This window comes from Poecilia reticulata, linkage group LG17 (genome assembly GCF_000633615.1).
Source record: "Poecilia reticulata strain Guanapo linkage group LG17, Guppy_female_1.0+MT, whole genome shotgun sequence".
Lineage (NCBI taxonomy): Eukaryota > Metazoa > Chordata > Actinopteri > Cyprinodontiformes > Poeciliidae > Poecilia > Poecilia reticulata.
This window is the reverse complement of record NC_024347.1, coordinates 6,719,705-6,739,284: the sequence shown is the minus strand read 5'-3', so window position 1 is coordinate 6,739,284 and position 19,580 is coordinate 6,719,705. Positions and strand designations below refer to the sequence as shown.

At 40.5% G+C, this 19,580-nt stretch overlaps 1 protein-coding gene across 2 annotated transcripts; it reads left to right on the top strand.

The window, feature by feature from the left end:
- The first annotated feature begins 15,623 nt into the window (after nt 1-15,623).
- Nucleotides 15,624-19,310, top strand: gadd45aa (growth arrest and DNA-damage-inducible, alpha, a). 2 transcript variants are annotated; one of them, XM_008433381.1, is made up of 4 exons: nt 15,624-15,729; nt 17,288-17,389; nt 17,470-17,692; nt 18,659-19,310. In XM_008433381.1, the coding sequence occupies exons 2-4, from the start codon at nt 17,289-17,291 to the stop codon at nt 18,770-18,772; spliced, it is 438 nt and encodes a 145-aa protein (XP_008431603.1). In that variant the 5' UTR covers nt 15,624-15,729; nt 17,288; the 3' UTR covers nt 18,773-19,310. The 2 variants fall into 2 exon arrangements, with proteins under 2 accessions (XP_008431603.1, XP_008431602.1); XM_008433380.2 differs by lacking the exon at nt 15,624-15,729 and adding an exon at nt 15,748-16,348.
- Nucleotides 19,311-19,580: the final 270 nt, after the last annotated feature.

Genomic DNA, 19,580 nt, shown 5'->3' with positions numbered 1-19,580 from the left:
GTGTGTGTGTGTGTGTGTGTGTGTGCTGTTCCTAAAGGTGCCACAAGGAAATCTGTTTGGTCTGGCAGTCAACAAATCACCATCAACCTACTGAAAGACTATTAAAGTATCAATTATGACCTAGGTTGGAGTCTTTTTAAACTTTTCCTAAGAGTCGGAGTGAGAGCTATTCTCTCTGAGGTTTAAGGGACTTACTTCGTGTTTCTTTCTCCACCGTCCATAAGCAGCAGTTAATGCTTCTGTAAGCTGGTGGTACGTTTAGTGAAACTGAAAGAGACTCATCTGAGCCAAATTCAGATAAAATGTGAGGAGATAGTTAAAGAATTAATCTAAAACCATTCTTCCTTACCTCACCATAACTGCTGGACTCTTCACTCATCCTTCTTATTCCTATGTGCATCACACTTATCAATTCAATATAATATTTTTAATTCTTTCTTCAGCTTCTTTCTTAATGAATACTTCTTCACATTAATTTTTTTCATGAAGAAGTGTGATTTCTATCACTAAAGTGCACACAGCACTTTAATCATATTTTAAAATGTGATATTTATTACTCTCAATGAAAAAACTGTAAAAAAAAAATGTCAAAATTAAAAATTGTGATAAAACAGGTTTTGGGGGTTTTAAACATCAATAAAATTTATTGTGGAATTCCCAATATCATTAATTTTAACTTTATTCCTTCTTCCTGTGGAACCATCTGATTTGGTTGTAAGGTTTCTGGTTATTTGTCCACTGAGAGAGAACCTCTACTCTGAGTCGCCCTCACCTCTAATCAAGACTGAACCACAGTGTTCTGTCATGCTATTTCCTGGAAAATCCTGCTCCAAAATTTAACTACCGAAAGTTATTCTCTACTGTTAATGATCGGGATTCTGACACTTTAGTGTATGACTTGATGATGCATGCTACAGCTGCAAGTTTATCATCATGGAAAAAGTCTCCATGGTGTCACATCGTAACAAATTAGGCGGACAGGGCAACAGGCCAGCAGATTGGTCCATTCATCAGGGGAGAAATAGATCATGTCACTTCTGTCTGTTGTGCTGCTCCTGTGGGCCTGCAGATATGCGCTATATCAAATGGCACTGTAGGAAATGAGGCCTTCATGACACTTAATAGGTTTTACTGAGTGGATGACGACTGTACGAAACGTACCGGGAGATCACAGAACACAAAGTTTCACCAGTTCAGTTTAAGTCCATTGAAGACATTCCTTTAATCCTACTTTTATTTTGAAATGGATTCTGTTTGGCATCCAGAAGCGCTTATTGCAGACGTCCCATCAACACCCCTGAGTCGAAGGCCATTACCGATTGCAATGTGATTGTGTTTGTCTCAATGTTCCTCTTGCATCAGAGTGTCTGACAAATGTCATTTTTGTAACCTCTGCAGGGTTCAGTGGACACGTTCTGTGACTGTATGAGAGGAAGGAGTCAGGCAGAGGAAGAGCGACAGGCAATCATTTCTCCGTGCGAGAGGCAGAGCGGGTAGGCGAGCAGATGAAAGCCCATTTTCCTCTGATTAAGTCCTTGGAAAACATTCCATTTGTCAGTGCCACGGCGGCTGAGACGGGTGCCGGCCCCGCACAGCCAGCCGACTGTATCTGTTGACTATGTATCTGCTGCGATTTACATCGCTCACTGACAACATCACTATTTTCCTCCTTTAATGTCCTCCTTCCTTTCTGTCTACACCTTCCTCCCCATCCCTCCCCTTGTCCTGCCACCTTGGCCGCCGCGTTTCCCTCCTTCCCCTCACAATCCCCCCATCCCATCCGCAGTGCTCAATGCCTGCCACCCCCTCTGCCCCCTCAACAGCCTATTTTTGTTTGATCTGCCCTCATTGCAAGGTTGACTGCCACCAAAGAGGGGAGAGCAGAGAGGGACCCGGCTCTGTCTCCGTCATAGTCATTTTCAATGTCATAAATTTCAATTTCCAATCTTTTCTCTCCTTTTTTTTGCCCACCTCCAAACACCTACCCCTTTTTCCTACTGCACCCATCTTGGGAATTTGTCAATTCTGTTTCTCTCTGTCTTTCCCTCCTCGTTCGTTCCTACTCCCTTCTCTCCAGAAACACCTATTGGCTATTATCCCATCTCACGTCTTCCCCAGACCTCTGCCGCTCCAGGAATGCAATTTTCACCCGGCCGCATCTGTGATGAGATCCAAATGAAAGATCATTAATATCTGGTTCAAAAAGAAATGGAGTTTGTCTCCTATTTTAAATATTGCCATTTTCCCTCGTCGCGCGCTCGTCTGGCATTGGGACGCTCCTCCTCGCCGCCAACACATCAGGGTGATACAGAGATGATCACTTTCTCTCTCTCTCTCTCTCAGCTGATGATTGCATATGGGAGCATGTGTATGTGCATAAAAAAAAAGGTATTTGCTCTGTTTGTCTCTCCGAGGGTCTTTAAGTTGAAAACACTGACAGCAGCAAATGAAGCAGCTGGGATTGTTGTTGTTGTGGGAGAAAAGATGGAGTGGCACCATTAGCAGAGACTGGGGCAAGTCTTTATCACAGAATGCAGAATAAAGAGGAAGAGAGCGCAGAGGAACTGTTTGACTTTATTACCATGGGCACCGAGGATCAGGATTTACTTTTTATCTTAGAAAACAATCAATGACACCTGCACTGACAGTAAAAGAACACATTAGGACTGTGAGGCAGACACAGTAATTACTCAGCTTAGTATTTATTGAGTTACATAATCAAGTTTACCCACATCAGTTAAAGCAAGTTAACATCTGGAGGACTAGAAAATTGTTTTTCAACCTGAAGGATCTTCTCACCTAAAGGTAACAGGAAGTGAAGTTTGGACAGGAGGGCCAGATTTAGGAGTATTTGTTTCCTTGGCTAGCGTCACTTTTCTTGTCCTGCACAGACAGGCAAATTAAAACTGATTAAGAGTTAGGAACCCATCAATTGCTTTTTTAAAAATAGTGTTCATGGTTGTCATTTTTAAACACTTTTCTATAAAACAGCATCATAAATGTCTTGGTCCAAAGATAGCCCCAAAATGTCACAGTAACTATGGTCAGTGTGGAAATGTCTCACAGTCATATTAACATGACATCATTACTTTGGGCCATTCTGATCTATTTTATTGTTTTAAATCTTTAAATATGTTGAATCAGAAAGCAATGAACTATTTGCATGTTTTTCATGTACTTAAACCAGGTATGTCTAAACACTTTGTCTTGTGAGCCAAAACTGTCAAGTCAAAAGAACGTGAGGGTCAAAAAAAGTCATATTTTTAATAAAAACTTATATTGTGAATTTTTTATTTTTTTTTTAACCAACTTGACAATGTAATAAACGATTGAAGTAGACAGATTTTTTTCTCTGTTGGTAAGTGATATTTAAACTACTATATAGTCAAAACTGGAGAAGGGATTTCCAGATTTGAATGTCTTGCAGATTAAGAGAAATATGTGTCGGGTTTATGTTGCTTGGTGTATGGAACTGAACAGATTGTGTCCTAGCAAAAAAAAAGCAAAAAGTGTGCTCATTTAAAGATGAAGCCTTTTCTTTTAATAATATTGAAATTACTCTGTTATCTTTCTGCTCCAATTAAAAATAAAATGCTTCCATCTGTATCAACCACTTGTCCCATTGGGCTAAATTTACATCACTTTTGAATTAAAGTCAGCACCCCACAAAATCAGTGCAGGGCCTGCCAGTGGCCCCAGCGTCACACTTTCGAGACCCTCAATTTAACGTGTCAAATTTCTGGTGAAAACACTGAAGAGGAAGATTAGGTGAGCAAAAGACGGTGAGGCGGGAAGAGGACACAGGGAACAATGAAGCTAGGGTGAACTGAATTCCTATTCTTCCCATAACATGTGGCAAAGACAGACCATTGGATCAGATTTTTCATTAGCTAATATAACTGCATGACTTCTGACTCAAGCAGCATTTAACTGGAGCTTAATGGAGCTTTCAAAGACAAACAAATATAAATTCATTCCCAAAGTATGAAAGTCATTTAAAACTCACAGACGTGGCTTTGATGAGAAACACAAACAAGAGAAAACAAAGTAAAATGCAATTTGGAAATTAATCAGCAATCATTAGCCTTAGAGTAGAGAGGAAGTCTCGTCCTCTCCCCGCCTCGCCGTCTTTCGCTCGCCTAATGTTCTTCTTCTCATTGAGGCATCATGGGTAGCCCGCTCACTGCTCAGCCAAGCGTTGCCCATTTGCCTGCTGTCTCGCCGGCGCGCGCTCTAACCAAACTTTACCTCCTACCTGGCAAACCCCTGCGCTCCCTCCCTTTGCTCATTAGCATCGCATTAGCATTTCAGTTGACTTCAATCAGATTTTAATTGAGTCTACACAATTTTGTCTTCTTCACATCGTCCTCGTCTCTTGGCGGGAGGAGTTTTATGCTGTCAAGTTGATTCACATCAGTTGTGGAATTTTTTTGTTTGTTTGTTTTTATTTAAAGCCGCAGTATGTCACTTTTATAAGAAATAAAAGAATACCCTGTTGTGAATTTTAAGGCTAATTAGCATGGCCACCGATGATTATCGGGAATATCGGTTTTCCTGTAATGCTAATATACCATTAGTATATTTAGCAGCACTTTCACAATAACGCTAAGCCCCTCCTCCTGGCTCTGATTGGTTGTTTTTGGTCAGGAACGGTACATTTCTTTAGATAGCAATAGTAGCTATCAAGGACGATGTGGAGGGGATCTATCTTTTCACAGATTATTTGTTTTATACAAACATGGTGACAGTTTTAGAAAATATGTGAAAAAACATATTGTATCTAAACGTTACATACCACAGCTTTAAGTGAAAAGATATGGGATCTGCATTAGAGAAAATGGTTTAAAATCAGATATTTGGGTTTTTCTTCACGTTTATACTTCTTTCTGGTCTTATTGAAAGGCATACCCAGCTGTTTAACAGGACAACAGGTTGTGAGTTTTGCATGATATGCTGTCTGTCGTCAGCATTTCCTTGTTTTAGAGTAGTGAAGCTCTCAGGGTGTGAAATTTGTCTAGAAGGACAAACCGTCTGTGTCGTATCGTGACAATGTCAGAAGTTCTCCTTTCACGTCAGTGAAGCTTGAATGGAGTCAAATGAGTTCCAGTCGTCTGCCTGGAAAAGACCCAGTAATTAACCAGTTGAGCGGAGCAGGGCGGGGTCAGGCTCAGGCAATTAAGGAAGTGACAGCCCATCCAGCGCGGCAAAGGGTCGAGGCCTCATCAGCAAACAGATATCCAAGGAAATACACACCGTTGGACCTTCATCCATGTCGGTTACAAGCAAATTCATTTAAATAAATACACTGGATCTCTGACAGCCATGTCAGATGTGATCATTTCACAAACTAGAGCAAAACAGGCTTCTACCCTTCTTTTACCCTCTTTGAGCTCATTTGTTGCTAGCAGGTAGAAAAGTTTTTTTTTTTACATGATAGTTTTTTTAATCAATGTAACTTTTGAAAAGTTCCAGATAATAATGATATCATTTGCCTCTCCCCCTTGTGGGTCCATGATCCTATTCCTATGAAAATATATAGATTTTATTTGTTTAAAATAGTTCACAAGTACTTTATTGTTGAGACGGTAAAAAAAAAATAAAAAATACTTTGGTAATTTCAGTTTATAAAAACATATTTTTGGACTGTGAGTAGTTTGGCCCATGTAATAAAAAGTTTGGACACCACTGATTTAACTTTTTCAAACAATGTTTTGTTTTGTTTTTTACATATTTGTTAAAACTGAGTCTTTGTTGTGACAGTATAACATGAGACAGAGAAGAAATGCAGTGCTGTCAAAAACAGCCAATCAGAGCTCAGAAGCACGGTCTTAGCGCTGCTCATTGTGCTGATGGGGGAGAAACAACACACAGGAAAACTGTTCATCCGGTGTCATCAGTGACCATCTGACCACTTTAACAAGTATGTTTATAGAAATGACAAAGTCCAGCTTTAAAACGTGAAAGAGTTTGGTCAGTGTGTGTCTCTCTGGTCTTGCCTGACCTGGGCTGACCTGCAGGGATGCAGCCTGTAGCTCTGAATGATAAAATGTGCAGATAGATGAATGAGAAGTTTTCCAATTCAGAAAGCCGTTCTCTTTTGTAAAAGTATTCACCCCCTTGTGGATTCTCACATTTCATCATGTTGCAACTACAACATTAGAACAAACCATTCACTGCAGCTGTAAGTGGAGCAACCCCACAGCATGATGCTGCCACCACCATGTCTGAACAGCAGTTTCCAGCGAAAGCATTTTGCATGCAGACCAAATAGTTCCATATTGATCTCATGAATTTATGAATACTTTCACAAAATCTGTAACTGCCTATCCTGTTTATTGTCTTATAACTTGGCACAGCAATTATCTGTACACTTTATTCTTAATATATTTAATATTCTTAGTTCTCATTTTGTCTCCTGTATCTCAGCCCCTCCCAACCCCCCGGTCCTCAAACTCTCCACAGTGGATTGTGTGAATGTGTGTGTGAGGCAGTTTGAGGTAGTGGGAAACGGCGTCAGGCAGTTATAAATGACCATCATTTCCCAAACCACTCCGTTTGCCATTGTGGAGCGCACGTCGCCTCGGGGCGGATGGAGATGATGTGTGTGTGTTAGAGGGTGTGTAGGAGGATGTAAGGGGGGTAATGGAGGAAGTGACGGGGCCGCCTGTCCCAGAGGAACACCCTGACTGTGACGAGTAGCACAGATCCAGGTCCGGACAGCTCTGCTAAAATCCAACGCAACAAAACGAAGAGACGCTTGTAAGTTATCAAAAGCTGCAGAATAGGCAGAAACCTCAGATGGGATTAATATTATTGCATTAGTCTGTTAGTTATAATTATTATGTTCAGCAGACAGAATATTTTATTAGATTTAAGTATTCATTAATTCCTCAGAATCTTTGAATCCAGAACAGCTCACAGCACTGATTCGGTACTCTTTTGAATTTCTTTTATTTTTTCTATGTCAAAATCAACGGTTAGAGTTTTGCAGCAGTAAGATAAACACAACTTTCACATGACTCTGACCAAACTAAGATTCCTATAAAACTTGATCAGAAATTTGCAGGAATCTATGAAGTTCTAGTGTTTGTTGAGACTTGGAATGTATCAAGATCAGATTCTCACGGTGTGATGACCTTAGGTTAAGTAGCCTGTCAAATTGTCAAGTGGCGTTCTAAAACAGCATTATGTTAGTAAAAGTGATAAATTATCTTCCACACCATTACTATTTGCTGTTTCACAAACTAAAACATTTCTGAAAAGGCAATCTTATCATCCCTGTGTACCAGGGAGAACTGGAACATGCCTTTTTTTCAGCCAGCTTTCTGGCAGTGGTCAGCAACAGGATTTAAGAGATTCTCTCTGAGTTTCTGAAAATGTTCTGCTCTCTGCTTGATCTGCTCTCCAGCTGGAGTTTCTCCTTTTTATGTGAAGTTCAGCGACATAACGCAGAGCTGCATTTTGTCATCTTTTTTAAATGCCTCAAAATATCAGCCCAAAAAAATCACCACCTCTTACTTTCCAAAATATGTTTTAGACAAATAATGACGTAGGCCATTATTTGCAAACCAGTTACAGCTAAAAAAAAAAATTATCATCATGTTGTTACCTTTGTTGTTTGAAGAAACATATGGAGTTATATGCTGAGGCTCCACTGCAGCAGATCATTTCCAGAACTTATTTGTTTTAAGGTTGCTCTGATAAGAGTTTGCAGAAACTTGTGCCAACTAAACCCTGCTGCTTTCTGTTTTTTATTTTGTTTTGTTTTGTTTTTTGTTTCTTTTTTTTGCACATGCCTCCTCTTTGTCTCAGTGGAAAGTCTCATCCAGCTTTGATGCACATTATAGAAGTCAACTCATTATTCTAACTTAAGAATCTTTTGTCAGTGGTATTTTCTCCTCTTTTAGCAGTTCAGGATTTCAAATTGCTAATGACGTTTGCCCGTGCTCTCTCCCGCTGAGCTTATATTATCCTCTTTTTCTTTTTCCTCCTTATGGTCTTTGGTTTCACTCAGAGATCAGCCATTGTGATTAAATTGGTTTATGAAAAGCAGCTCCATGAAGGATCAAACTTGTGGACAGGTCTTTGGATGTGATGTGGTTACAGACAGACACAGTCTAAATCTGTTCACTGCAGCACTTCACTTTAATTGAATGAACAACTTCCCTCTGGTCTTGTTTTCTGTGTTGTTTTAAATGCAAAATGCAGGACTGCTGCCCAGGCTGGAAGGTTAGGATATGTTATGAAGTAATTGTCATTAAGCATACAGCCAAAAGAGTTACAAAGCAGCTTCAAGACAACAAAGTCAATGTTTTTTAGTCACAAAGTCCTGATCCCAGTCCTGTAGAGAACTTGTGGGTAGATCTGAAATGATGTGTGTGAAGGAGGCCACCTTCAACCCTGACTCAGTTCCAACTGTTCTGTCAGGAGGAACGGACCAGAACTCCAGCAAACTACTGGGAGAAGCTTCTGGAATGAAATCCAAAAGGTTTGACCCTAATCGTACAGTCTAAAGCAACAAAATACTGAGGAGAGGTAAGTAAATTTATCATTTGAAAGTAATTAATAAATACATCTCTCACATATTCTTTCTCATTATTGTGGAATTCAGCACAGAGAAATAATTTTGGTAATTTTTACTGACCTGAAATGATTGATCTGGTTTAACTTTGGATCAGCCAGGTTGGCCATCAGAAGGCCGAACCCGCCACTGGTCAGAGAGCGAGGACAAAAAGCTGCATTATGTTTTTATTTTGCTGTATGTAAACTTTTGGTATCATCTGAAATTATTGATTATGCATTCCTCCTCACTTTAAATGTTCCTATAAATCATCCATCCATCGATGTGTGCTTCATGTTTTTTCAGATTCTCTCTGTTAATATTTTTGTAGGAAAGATCTGCAGCATATTAATGGTAAACTTTTACATTTACAGTTTACAATGCCATTGTAACAGCATCATAGCCATCCTATTTTCATTGCAATTCGAAAAGCTAGCACTGTGTCTTTGTAGCTCAATAGTGAAAGGAGCAGAAATGGCAAAGGAAAGTGTGACAGCTTGAATTGTCCAAAGTCCCAAACGTCTTCCACAGAGGCCTGTTTTCCTACAAGAGACAGGTGAGGAATAGAGAGGACTACTTATGGAGCCAAATAGCGTGTGTTTGATGGCAGGCCCTTCTAAATCCCACACTCATCCATCATAAGTGGCATGCGTGGACTCTGAAGGCCTGATAATAGCCTTTTGCATTTTCACACCGCTCTTTGCCTCATGGATTTGATCAGAGAGAGAAAGAGAGAGAGAGAGGATGGAGTGGAAGAGGTGAGGAGGGTGAGAGTGTGTATATATTGTAATAGGGGTGCGGTGGGGGTTAGAACCCCTCGTCATCTCGCTTGCAGTCCTTCAAGACTGCTTGTCTCCTCTTCCTTTCCCCCCCCTCGACATTTTAGGAAAATCACTCTCTGAATTGGAAAAGGGACCCCGGGGCCACAGGCGCAGGATCCGTGTTCTCTGGATAATTGACTCCCGTTGCCTGGTAATTCATCGCTTGCATATGCCAGCTAATTCATCAGGAAGAGGAGATGATGCCGACCTCGCACCATGGCCCTGCAGCCCCTGCAAACGCACTCACACACACGCACACAGTTGTATTTTCATGACTTGTAGGGACTTTACATTGACTTCCATTCATTTTCTACAGCCTAACCCTTACCATACCCCTAACCCTTACTATCACATACCTAACCCTTACACTAAACCTAACCATAATAGACATAACCTCTAACCCATAAACAGCATCTCCCCTCATGGGGACCAAGAAAATTTCCCATGAGGGGCAATGTTCCCCACAACCCCACATTGTAGACAGAAATAGGTTCCCATAAGGATATAAAAACCAGGTACACACACACACATCCTTGTACATACACACACGCGTGGGCGCATTCATACCTCAACACTTACCTGACGTTTGTAATAAATTGCATACATGTATGCACAAAAAACACATCCGCAGCGTGGAGGGCCGAGTACGCCCTCCTCCACCTCCCACCTGCCCCAGCAGAGCCAGGAGCCTGGAATGAGAGGAGGGAGCAAGTGGCAAGTTAGAGGATGAAAAGTCCAAAATGATAAATGGGCCGCATTGTGGCATTATGAATGAATTATACCTCGGAAATACCTTGAGCAGTGGCGACTGTCAGCAGGTATCTATACTAATCTGGGTGAAATTATGGCCGTTTTCAACATGGAGGAGGCCGGCAGAGAGTCGTACAGAATTAATTGAGCAATCAGGCCATTAGAGAGAAGCATCATACTGAGCCCCATTTCTGATGCAACAACATTCATCACTGCTGACCAGGATCCCGCCTGCTTTCTTCTTTCTCTTCTCTCTTTGCTCGCTCAAACAGAACCCTCCCATCTCCGGCCAGATTAGGAACTGGGCGCCAACAACAACAAAAGCTATCTTTTGTCTTTTTCCCGTGGCCGTGTCAGCGCCGCCTCTATTTATCACGGTTGTCACGCAGTCTTAAGGCTTTCAATTTGCACACCTCTTCCCATTTGTTTTACACCCCAGCTCCCCACACCCGTCGGTGGGTCCGTGTTAAATTTTCAAATGAAAGTACATTAGCAGAAACCCGTCCAGTGATGAATGAGGCAGACCGCACTGCGAGGTGTGGGACATTTGTTTGTATTGTTGGTTTCTGTTTAAAGTCTATCTGGGGGTCCTGACATAATGGTCTGGGGTTAGGATGTTTTAGTGAACAGGACTGGAATCACTGATGGATCAGCTGCAGTTTAGACAGATGAGCCGTTTCTGCACTGAAACACAGAGGGAGGTAAAATGTGATCTGTGGGTCTGCTGAGGAGTTACGGAAGCCCACGTGGCTGCACTAACGTTGGACTTGATGAAACCCAGTGGACCAACACCAGCAGATGACATGTTTCCACGAATCATCACCATGGAAACGACACATTGGACAACAAGCAATGTGGATTCTGGGCCTCTCCACTCTTCCTCCAGACTCTGGGACCTTAAATTGTAAATGAAATCCAAACTTTATTTTAATCTGAAAAGAGAACTTTTGACCACTGAGCAGTATTTTCTCTTTAAAGCTGCAGCAAGTTACTTTTATTAAAAAAAAGATATATGTTTGTATATAGTTGTTGAAACTGCCACCATGTCTGACAGATTTGTGTGAGACAGCTAATCTGTGAAAAAATCAAGTTACTTTTCTTTCTTGCTCTCTCAGTTCTAACTACAAACAACCAATCAGAGGCAGTAGGAGGATCTTAGTGCTGTCAATCATGCCCCCCTCCTTGATCTCTGCTACCATGTAGCTTCTTCCCATCAGCAGATTCGGTCGCTAGTTAACATGGCCACAGATGACGATAGATAAACAGTGCAGATAACGGTGAGTTGTTTCTCATCTATTGACACATTTAGGAGCGACAACATGAGATTAATTGACAGCACTTTTCCCCTCCTCCTGACTCTCATTGGTTGTTTTTGGTCAGGTACTGGTGCATTTCTTTGGGTGGCAGTAGCAGCTCAGTGAAGAGGTGGAGAAAATCAATGTTTTCACACATTAGCTGTTTCATATGTCACAACATGGTGACAGTTTTAACAAATATGGAAATAACTTATTTTGTACGAAAGTCGCATACTGTACTGTGACTTATTACTTGGAATGTGACCGTTCCAAACCTGTTTTCTGGACACATCTGTTCATGTTGCCTTGTTTAAAATCCAGTTCCAGTTCATGCCTTGTGAATCTTTCCTCAAACTTTTGAATAGATTGAAATTACCCTTTTATGCCTTTTTAGAAATATTGTAGTATCTAAGATACCAAATGTTTTATATAACAAACTTTACAGAATTTATCCAAACTTTACAGATTTTTAACACAAAGCATGTTTTAACATGAATGTTGGAAAAAAGGCTGTTACTCTTGACGAATGAAAACATGGAACTGACTTCCTTCATCTGTAGTAGAGAATACGCCATAGTTACGCCAATGGCTAATGGGGATCCAAAAAACAAACAAACAAACAACTGCCATAGTTTTTCCTTCCACACAACTTTCCATTAAAATACCTGGAAATAGCACTCTCAACAGCAAGTTTTTTTCTGACATAACAGAATATTGTTATTGCAATAGAGAAATAAAATATCATAGTATGCTACCCTGCTTATATATTAAGCATTTGTTATATGTAGCTTTTCTTCCTGCAGCAAACTGTCAGTCTCTGTTCATGTGCAGCTGCAATGTCTGCAGTATTTCCGCTGAGTGCATACCCCATAGATGTTCTCTATTTAAATCTCTTTATTTTATTCTAATCTAATGTGATAGTAACATTTTCAGAAAAACTGAATTTAGGGTTTTCAGAAGCTGCAAAACACAAAGAACAGAAATGAATGCTTGAAATATTTCAATGAATAATAGTTTGCTATGATTTTTTTTAGATGAATTACTGAACTAAATTAAGCATTTGATTATAGTCTAGTTTTCTGAGGCATTTTCTGTTGCTATAGACATGAATGCTAACTGTATATTTAAGTCGAACCTTGATTGCTTTGCCATGTCTTCACAATCCAGTTAAAGCTAGACATGTTCATCATCATAAATCACACCCTGGTAGTTCTCAGACTTCTTCACATCAAACTAGATCACACTCGCAGTTTTTAGTTATAATTTAGGCCACGTTTTTCCCTTTATTTTTTATTTATGCCATGCACATTAATCATTGCTAATTTTAGCTTTAAAGAGTACTGCTTTTCTAAGACTGCAGATATTTTTTCATTAAGTCATTAATTTATTTATTTTACAAGTATGTTTTCCCTGAGTATTTAATATTTTTCCTGAAAAAATTCAATTACAATTTATACAAATAAACACGTTTCTAATTCTGCCCCAATAAGCCTGATTTGCTATAAATTAACTCTTGAAGATATTTTTGATCTTCCAAATATTTCAGAGCTGTTAAACTCGCTGATCTGCGCTGATCCAGATGTTCTCTCACAGCTGCTAAAAACGGGAAGGTTTCTTCAGATATCTGACCTCTGCCTCCCTCTAGTGGACAAGCCAAAACTGCAGAAAAGACATCCAAAACCGCAACGAAAATAATGCACAAAAAAAATTAAGCAAACACAAAGGTATGCACTAACAATATTAGCAATACTAACAATAATAAACAGAATATATATTGCCATAGAAAATATGGCAAGATCTAAAGGACAAAATAAAAAGCAAGTTGATGATGAAAAAAAAAACCACATTGGATCAAATCACATTGAGATTTAAATATTGACTATCTCAAGAAAAGTATCTCATGATTTAATGTAATGTATGCTCCTTCCATAAATGTATACATAGGTCGATACGATATCTAGACTCACAGATTGGGCCGTTCCCTAAAGCCATCTATGCTCAGATGGAGCAAATGGGTCTTCGAAATGGACCATGACCCTAAGCTTACAGGAAGTGGTTAAAAAGTGGCTTTAGGACAAGGCTTTGTGATCTCAGTCCTTTAGAGAATTGGTCTGAAAAGTTGTGTATAAGGTGCGCTTTAAACCTGACTCCCTTCCATCGTTTTTGAAACGAGGAACAACCAGAACTCCAGCAAACTACTGTGAGAAGTTGGTGGAAGGAAGCCAACAGGCTTGACTGAAGTCATGCAGTTCAAGGGAAATGCTACCAAATGAATGTAAGCTTATGATTTAGAAGATATAAATAAATAAACTCCTAACATATTCTTTCTCTCATTATTGTGGCATCTAGCAATGATAAATAAATGTGGTCGTTGTAGCTGAGATGTTTGTTCTGATTTGACTTTAGACAATAATAAAAAAAAGGTGTGTTTCTTTTATTTGGTGTATGTAAACTACTGATTCCAACCATATATTAAATGTTGATGTTAATGTAAACGGACCTACAAGGTGGTGTGCTTTTAATGCAAAGTAGAGAGAGGGCAAGGACTTCAGAAGTAGAAGCTGAGAAATTGGTTGTGTTACGCCTCCTGCTGGAACATACTAAAACTGCCTTAATTCAGAACAGTTTAGAACACTTTATCAGTTTTTCGGGTTTGCAAATACACTAAAACAAGATGTTATCCACAATTAGTGAAAAACCACACTTCAGTAGCAAACAGGGCCCTCAATCAGCATCTTTAGCTGAATCCTACACAGTGCAGAACAACAAACATACAGAAACTACAACACTTTTACTAGTTTGTTTCTTTCAAACAACTTTCAAACAACATCTTTGAACCAAGTGATTGAACGGATCCCTCAGCTTGTGAAACAGGTAAAAGCTTAATTTCAAAACCATTCATCAGACATTAACACCAGAGAAAAAGCAACAGGCGGAGTGTGAAAAAGAGGAAGATGAGAGGGAGAGTCCACAGTGGACGGCAACAAGGACAAGATAGTCAAACAAGACTAAAGAATGAGGGTTTTCAGGCACTGCAAACTAGAAATCCAATATGTCTGCCTTGCATATAAAACTTAAGGGCGACCAAATATGGGAGAAAAAAGATATTTGCACCTCTGAGATTGTTTCTCATTATTACAAGGGCACAGTACTACACAACTACACAACATGCTGATTCAATGTTTGGAAATTCAAGATATGTGAGTGGCCAGGCGAACTGATATTAGTAATACATGCTATACATACTAATATGAATTCATATTAACATGTGTTGTTAATCTCCTAATTATCAATTGATGAATCACACTGGTTTTCTTGTTGGAACAAGAACCCTGGTAATTTTGGCTTACTATTAATTAAAACACTAGGGGGCAGCATAGGTTTTTTTTTGTTTGTTTTGGGTTATTTTTTTGTTTGTTTGTTTTTTAATTTAGATCCTCAGAATATCTTAGTCTTTATTCTTGTATTCTTGTGTTGGTTCATATTTTGAGTTAGGGTGAATTATAAAATTTTACATGTTAAAGTCAAACCAGAATAGCTCAACAACAGAAAAGGTCGGGGAATATTTTTTTATTTTTTTATTTTTATTTCCTTTATTTAACCAGGTAAACCCCATTGAGATCCAGATCTCATTTTCAAGAGGGACCTGGGCAGAAGTCTGCAGTACACAGCAACCTGGTTACAAAAAACATATGCACAAGTATAAAACTATAAAACAATTTTAAAACAGTGACACTATTTAAAAGAATCTCGTTGCCTGTTTTTAAGAATCGCTTGAAATAAGTCCAGTGAAATCAATTCTGACAAACTGGAGTTGATTCCAGGCTGAAGGAGCATCACAAACTACTTTGTATGCTGGTTTTGTATTTCATTTGAGCTTTTTGAGTATCAGTTTATTCATATAGAGCCAAATGCCAAAACATGTAATTTCTTTGTGATATGTGGCCTCTTACAGAAAAAAAAATCCTAATATATTGCATTCTTTGAACATGCACTTTTAAAAGAAAATAAAAACAAGCAAAAATGAATAGCATGGAAAATGACTGAACAGTAAGTTATTGCTGAGTGGGTTTTATAGAGCCGGTTTTTCCACATGTTTCGAAATTTTGTGTTTTCAGCTTTCTTTGAGCTCAGCTCCATCTTCCGGTCACTCTCGCGCCAGTCCCTTGTATCTCGCGCGCTGCTTCCGGGAGGGGATTCGCGTTCTCCACGACAGACCAATCAGAGGACAGGTCTCCCAGGAAGCGTCCCGTTGCTATGAGGCTGTGCTGAAGGTTATACCAGTTCTGGACCGGCAGTTGGGGTGAGTTCTGCACAAAAGTTAAACGCAACATGAATCGTTGCTAACTTAAATAGCCAGGAAAAGGAGGAAATATTATTTTGAACCTATATCTTAAATTTTTGTCGTCTTCTTTATATTAGCTTGTTTTTTTTTACACAGTCTTGGGGCTAAAGAAAAACCGAATCAGATGCGACAGAGAAGAAAAGTTAGAGGATATTAGAATTCCTCCATTAAAACGAATACGATAGTTATCTTGACATCACTGTTGCAGCTTGGAAACAGAAAGGGGTTTTTTGTGTCAGAGGCTCGAGACAGCTGAAGTTTCGGTAGTAACTCGACTACACACGGACACGCCTCTCACCGGGGTTCTGTCCAATCCCATCGCTATTAGTTCTGCAACCGACCAATCATCGCAGCTATGTAAATCGCCTCCTGAATACTGCTGTCTCGGGACTGTTTTAATGTGAAGCTGCCAGATTTATCTGTCAGACGCAGCGCAGTAGAGTTCAGATGAAGAGTCAGTAGAGTCCGAGAAAGCTCCAGCACAGCTTGGCTGCTCGATACTTTTTTTGCAAGACGGATTGAGTTTAATGTACAATATGACATTTGAGGAACTAAGTGGGGATTATTCTCAAGAAAGGTAAATGTCGTTTGTTTTGCATGATTTATTTAGCATGAGTAGCTTTGTTCCGCAGTAGATGAAAGCACCGCTCTTACGGATAAAAGCCAATATGGAGCTGCAAAGTTTCCGTAGATGGACTGGTTTGAGCTTAATGTAGTATAGCAGACTCGGTATTGTTTTTTTAGGTTCATGTGCTGTTTAAAGTGACTCCAGACTTAATATAAGTTAAGTCTCTCTTATAGCCTTAGCTAATATTAAGGGTATTAGTTACAATACTCTTAAACGGATCAGGTGGTTGGCAAGAAGTTATGTGTCGTGTCGAGTTCCAATATTTTTCATTGAGTTCTGCACTTCACGATGCATTCAAGTACACCTCGTACAGTAGGCTGTCTGTATCGAAAGAACCATGACGTGATGTAATGTCACCGCTGTTTCTGCAACATGTCCCGATCTACTGTTGTGCTTTGATCGTTATTAGATGTTCAAATCTCTTTGAAATACTTCGGTATAGTAAAATCATCCTTATCACTAACAACCTAAAATCTAGTTTAGGAACTTTGAATATTTTTTAATAGCAAAGTCTGATTTTTTTTTTTTTCTTTCACCAAAAGTAATTTTGGCACAAAAAATGGCCAATTATTATTTTACGACTATTATCTTAAGAAGGTGACTATCTTTAACTCAGTAAAAAAAATGGTTTTAATCCTTTAATGTCCATTTTCACCAGTGAAAGCACTTGAAAATCTTACTTTTATAGTGTTGAATAATATCTGGCTGACCTTTAGGATCACATTTGGCTTTGTTTCACTGTTGGTAGCCTATTGCACAACTTGACTTGAATGCAGCGTGGAGTCTAAATGTGGTGGGGAACCACATGTGGACTGGAGGGACCTCGGTTTGACACAGCACCGTTAATGCAGCTCCAGCGACATGAACATGCATGTGTCTGCTTTACAGAATGGATACGGTGGCGAAAGCCTTGGAGGAAGTCCTCACCTCTGCCTTGCCACAGGGCTGTATTACGGTTGGCGTCTACGAAGCAGCCAAGTCCCTCAACATGTGAGTACAGACTGTGTTGCTTGGATCTCTATCAGGGTTTGCTGGTCGCTACCTCGCCTTAACGCTTTCCTCTCCAACAGAGACCCTGACAATGTGGTGCTGTGCATCCTAGCCACTGATGAGGACGACGTTAAAGACGTGGCCCTGCAGATCCACTTCACGCTCATTCAGGCTTTCTGCTGCGAGAACGACATCAACATCCTGAGGGTCAACAACACCCACCGGCTGGCAGAGATCCTGGGGGGAGGCGGAGGGAAGCAGAGCAGCGGGGAGCCCATGGACCTGCACTGCGTCCTGGTCACTGTGAGTGCTGCTCGCCGTGTTTTCTGTTCTGTTCGGCTGTAGTTGTGTCTGGGATGGAACCTTTGATCTCTTGGCTGTGGGCACGTGAGCGAAACTCTTACTCACAGGGGAACTTGTCCACACTTGTTCCTGTGCCTGTGATGAAGCGATGGCAGAGCTCCTCCTTCTTCTGACTTCTGAAGAATTTCATCTGGAATCTGTTGTTATGCAGAAACAGGAGCTGGCAGAGATCTGACTCAGGGATGAAAGAAAGTACATTTGCTTTGAAAATTTCTAGGATTCTAGCAGCGTTTTACATACGTTTTTCTTTTTTTCAGCACATCCCCATTTAACACAGAGATGTACTTGTGGTTTTGTCCCCTTGTTAGATTTTATTCATTCATTGTTTGAGTGATTCTTGTCTTGAATGTTTAGGGAAACAGTCAGTGGGTCTGGCTGCTCTGCAGCGTCAGGTGAAATTTACCCTAAGAAAAGGTGAAAAGTGAGAAATTCCTCCTGTTGCACAGTTGACTTTGTGGTAGACTATATATTCGGCGTAGTGGAAAGTAAAGGCGCACAGATAAATCAGCCGGCGGATAAATGGGCTCTGGTTTTCTTAATTTTGGCAGATCGATCAATACTTACATGTGAAACCGATGTTATCGGATCTTATCTAGCTCTGCAAAGGTCTGAAAGTCGACCACTTTCACCTTTTGCTCTTCAGTGACAGAGGACTGACCGTTAGCGCCGCCCACCAGGTCACGTCTCCATGGTGACCACCCCACTGTTTGTAAAGTTGTTGTCACTATATTTAGCAACTTTGGAGATAAAAAAAATCGCTATGTGCCTACATCTGAACGTCCGGCTTTTTAAAGATCGGCTAGAAAACTGCAACCAGTGCGCCCCCTGCTGGAAACACCACAGCAGTCAAACTGAGCCAGAGATGGTGTTTGGATGATTAACATCAGTTTCCCTTCTTGCTTTCAGAGCCCTCACTCCACATCATGGAAGGACCCCGCCTTGAGCAAGCTGAACCGGTTCTGCAGAGAGAGCCGCTGCATGGACCAGTGGGTTCCCATCATCAACCTGCCCGAGCGATGAGCCCCCCCGGACCGCCTTGCAGCGAGGAGACCCTGTCCAGAGCCAAATCATTTCTGCACAGGAGGCATGCTTTAAACCCCACCTGACACCATGCTCCCACCAGAGAACCAGGTCTGCTGCAACGCTGGTTGCAGAGAGCACCAAAAAAAAAAAAAATCAAAACAAAAAAAAACAAGAAAGAGAAAAAAAACATGCTGTCAGTGTGGGATGTGTTCAAAACCAAAATAAAAAAAAAGCGTGGGGTCGGAATTTCCACTTCGAACTGGGTTTGTTTGGAGTTAACGTCCGCGGGCCGCGGCGAGCGAGAGGAGGCGGCGGACTCTATTCGTCTGGAGGTGGAAGTGTTACGAAGCGTGTGTGCTTTTCAGTGTGACGCCCCGCAGCCGAACACAAGGACTGTACGCTGTTTGTTTGGCAACGTCTCCGTGGCGATGGGGAGGACCGGGGCAGCGACCCCGGAGCACAGAGCTGCTGAGCCGCTGAGCGGACCCAGGCCTCAGGCTCTCTGCAGAAATAAAGCACTTGTTGAAACACTAGAGCTGCTGCAGTTTAACTTATTCATCACAGCCGTTCATGTTCAGGTTGATGTTCTGATTTCAAAAGGGAAAACCTTCATTCTGTTTGTTTACCTTTTCTTCTATATCTATCAACACACCAGCTGTTTTTTTGTTGTTGTTTTATTTTTTCTAAGTGAACTAGTTCTTTTGTTCAAATTTAAGTTATTTCTAATTATATTTATGCATATTTATGTTATTATTTTTTACAAACTTGCACGATTTGAATACCAGACAAATGTTTTCCTGTCAAT

Excerpts from the sequence above, each read along its gene's own strand:
- gadd45aa (XM_008433380.2), top strand. The coding sequence starts at position 16,299 with ATGTACAATATGACATTTGAGGAACTAAGTGGGGATTATTCTCAAGAA. Across the intron at positions 16,349-17,287 it reads GGGGATTATTCTCAAGAAAG|AATGGATACGGTGGCGAAAG; the intron begins GTAAATGTCGTT and ends TCTGCTTTACAG. Across the intron at positions 17,693-18,658 it reads TGCACTGCGTCCTGGTCACT|AGCCCTCACTCCACATCATG; the intron begins GTGAGTGCTGCT and ends TCTTGCTTTCAG.